Source organism: Bison bison, unplaced genomic scaffold (assembly GCF_000754665.1).
Source record: "Bison bison bison isolate TAMUID 2011002044 unplaced genomic scaffold, Bison_UMD1.0 scf7180017864063, whole genome shotgun sequence".
Classification (NCBI taxonomy): Eukaryota; Metazoa; Chordata; class Mammalia; order Artiodactyla; family Bovidae; genus Bison; species Bison bison.
The window spans coordinates 15,543,645-15,546,836 of record NW_011494635.1 but is presented as its reverse complement, the minus strand read 5'-3'; the positions used below and the strand labels follow the sequence as shown (position 1 = coordinate 15,546,836).

Genomic DNA, 3,192 nt, shown 5'->3' with positions numbered 1-3,192 from the left:
TCTAGGCCGCAGAGCTGGTGGGGGTGAGGCCCAAACTGGGCTCTACCTAGGATTCTCCAGGGCTGCCCTCAGGTTGGGCTGGAAGGGGCAGGGAGGCTTGCACACACCAGCACCCAGGAGGCTGCCAGGGGTCTCCAAGCTTTTTACAGAGACTGTTTATCTTGAGAACAGCCAGAGCCATGGCCTGTTCCTCCTTGAAGCCCCCACCCATGCTCTCTCCTGCTCTGTAGTGCAGCCTGAGTCCCCACAGAGCTGTCGTCGTCCCAGAAGAATCTGCTCCAGCTGCTACCTCCCCTCCTTGAGCATGCCTGGGGGTCACTAACAGGCTGCCTCTGGTGGCCTGGGCACAGGGAAGGGGTAGGGCGGGGAACCTGGGCCTGGCCTGCTTTCTTCTCTGCCTCATCACTCTCTGCTCTTAGAATGAGCCTTAGTTTTCCTCTTGCTCAACTTCTGTGAGAGATCTGTGTGAAGAACACATGGAACTTTCAGTAACCCCAGGATGTGTGCATTTAGGGGGCAGTGGAATCACGTGCCCAGCATCCCCTTCTGTCCAGTCGAGGGTTCTGTGGTTCGCCCACGTGAAGTCTGGATCTCACCAGCTGCTGGCATGCAGATCCTCTGTCCTGCAGTTGGTGGGTGTGGCTGGTCTCAGTTCTGTCCTAGGGGAGCCCTAGTTCTGTCCTAGGGGAGCCTCTGGAACGTGTGTGCCCCCTCTCCTCCTTTTGGCTTGTCATGTTTTTACAGTGAGACCTGGGGATCTCTCTAGGGTCTTTCCAAAGGATGACCCAAACCCCAAGGCCCTTCACATTTAGGAGGGCACACAACCACATGTTCCTTACAGTACTGACATCTTTTTCTCTCTTTAAAGGAATTCTGCTACCTTCAAGTCGTTTGAGGACCGAGTTGGGACCATCAAGGTAACTGGCCTGGACCTGGGCTACCCAGTATGCTGGCTCACGGCCTGTCAGTAGTCACGTGGGTTCACGTGCAGTCACAGGAACTGATACTGAGAGCCCTTGTACCCTGTGCGGCCTCCTGTGGTGACATCCAGCAGTGTCACAACCAGGAGAGAACGCTGTTGCAGTCATGACAGGGCACAGTTCATCCCCACGGAGACCACAGCCTGCCTTCCCCTGCCCTACTCTGGGCAACCCCTAATCTGCTCTCCATTTCTGTCGTCTTGAGAAAGTCATACAGTACATGACTGCGTGCATCAGTGTGCAGACTTTGGGGCCTTGCTCTTTCTACTCTGATTCCTCATGTATCAGAGGAATCATATGCATGAATTACATACATTCCCATAGAGATTGACTCTTTGAACTCTTAGGAGGGACATAGGTAGGATCTGTCATGTATGTGCCCTGTCTCATGCTTTTCTCTCTTGGTCTTTCCCTATCTGTAGTCTAAAGTTGTCGGTGGCAGAGAGAATGGTGGTGACAACCTTCCCTCCCCAACAGGGAGTGGTGACAGACCGTTGCCCGATCACATACCTTTCTAAGACTGTAGCGACTTTGCCTGGCCACGGAATAAGCACACCCTCATCGCCACAACTGCAACTTCGAGTGGTGTGTGTGGAGGACAATTATGCCATCCCCGTGGAGACGTGGTCGCATGGGTCAGAGAACACGCCTTGTCCACAGATGCCTACCCCTGTGTCAGATCAGCAGATCATTTCGCCATCCTGCCTTAGGGCAGGGAGTGGGCAGGGTGGTGGATACCAGGGTGACTGAGCCAAAGCCAGGCTTCTGTTGGAAATCTCTTAGTTGGTCAGCATGTTTAAAGGGGGGGATGTGGTAAGTGTAAAATGCGCTGTTTTCCAAAGTCTTTCCGTAAGTCACAGAAGGACGAGTCATCCAGAAAGCCCTGCCTGATCTGCAGTTTAATTTCAAAATGCTAAACAGGAAAACTATCCATTTTCTGAGACCTAGAAAGAAGCTGATTATCAGCTGCTGCCTAATTGTTACACTAACAATCTAGCTTTAACAAAAGCAAATTCTTTATTTTCTATACATGCAGTGGGTTTTTCAAAAAGTAAAACTAAGCGAAGCAGCTTTAGCCTCATAGTTAGAAAGTATTTCTTTGGACTCTAGCTGAAATGCACGCCTTACATCGCCTTATGCTTTGTTTATAATGTTTTTATATACAAACGAGGATTCTTCAGTGGGTTTTGAGCATTATGTAAAACCCTGCATCCAGCCAAGGGGCAGCACGGCTGTGCCAGTGCTGTGTTTTATTTCGTGAGTGCACTCCATCCCTGTGTAGAAACTGGCTTCTCTCCTCTTGGTGACCACAGCAGCATCTGCTGGCCAGTGGGGATGGAGGCAGGAGAAAGACCAGCCCCTCCATGGAGGGCCGGCGTTGCCCTTGCTCAAACCAGCCTTGGCTGGCTCCTCCCCGGTCAGCGGCTGCAGCCTGTGGGTATACCACATGCTGGGGCCGGCAAGCAGCAGGCAGACCCTGCAGGTAGGTCAGGGCTGGGGCTTCGGGTCAGCTGGGACTCTGCTGTTGCCTTTTCTCAGGAGCTACAAAGATCTTTTTCTCCTCTGATGCTGCCACAGCCCAGCAGCCTCACCCCTGGCCCCATGTCTGGTGCATCTGGAGGGGCAGCTCTGTGCCTTACAGGCTCTTGGTGGGCAGAGACCTCGACTGCCTGTGTGTGCTTTTGAGGGGGAGGAGCCATCAGCTTAGTGTCCTCTCTGCTGGACTGTGATGTGCTGCCTGGTATCTGCATGTGCTGGTCACTTCAGACACTTGGGGGGTAGGGGAGCTGCAGTCCACGCTGTGCCTTGGGAGGAATGCTGCTCCATGCTCTTTCCCTGGTGGTGGAGTCTCAGATTGGGTGTGTTGGGAAGGCAGGATGCAGGGATAATGATTGCATCCTGGGTTTCTCTTTTCCATAAAGTAAATAATGGTGATTTGTCAATAAAGCATTTCTTTGGGGGAAAACGGACTTCAGCTCATGTGATGTTTCTTACTTGAAGGTGGCGAAAGAGTGGCCAGGTAACTGACCAGATCCCTGTTGTCAGGAGCCTGCACTTTGGGGAGAGGCAGGCAGGAGACAGAGGGTCTCAAATGCAAATTTCATATCTTCAGTGCCATGAGAGAGTGTGTTGACAAAGCTGGGGAGTCTCTGGGGAAGGGCTATGGAGGATGGGGAGGAGCCAGCCAAGCTACAGTGAGTCCATGCCAAGC

At 52.6% G+C, this 3,192-nt stretch overlaps 1 protein-coding gene across 4 annotated transcripts in view; it reads left to right on the top strand.

The window, feature by feature from the left end:
- The window catches only part of TPD52L2 (tumor protein D52-like 2), a 17,629-nt gene extending 14,679 nt beyond the window's left edge, over nucleotides 1–2,950 (top strand). For all 4 annotated transcript variants that reach the window (XM_010836556.1, XM_010836554.1, XM_010836555.1 and 1 more), the window contains 2 exons: nucleotides 869–917; nucleotides 1,403–2,950. In XM_010836556.1, coding sequence (XP_010834858.1) covers nucleotides 869–917; nucleotides 1,403–1,498 — 145 coding nt within the window. In that variant the 3' untranslated portion in view covers nucleotides 1,499–2,950. The remainder of the gene's footprint in view (nucleotides 1–868; nucleotides 918–1,402) is intronic.
- Nucleotides 2,951–3,192: the final 242 nt, after the last annotated feature.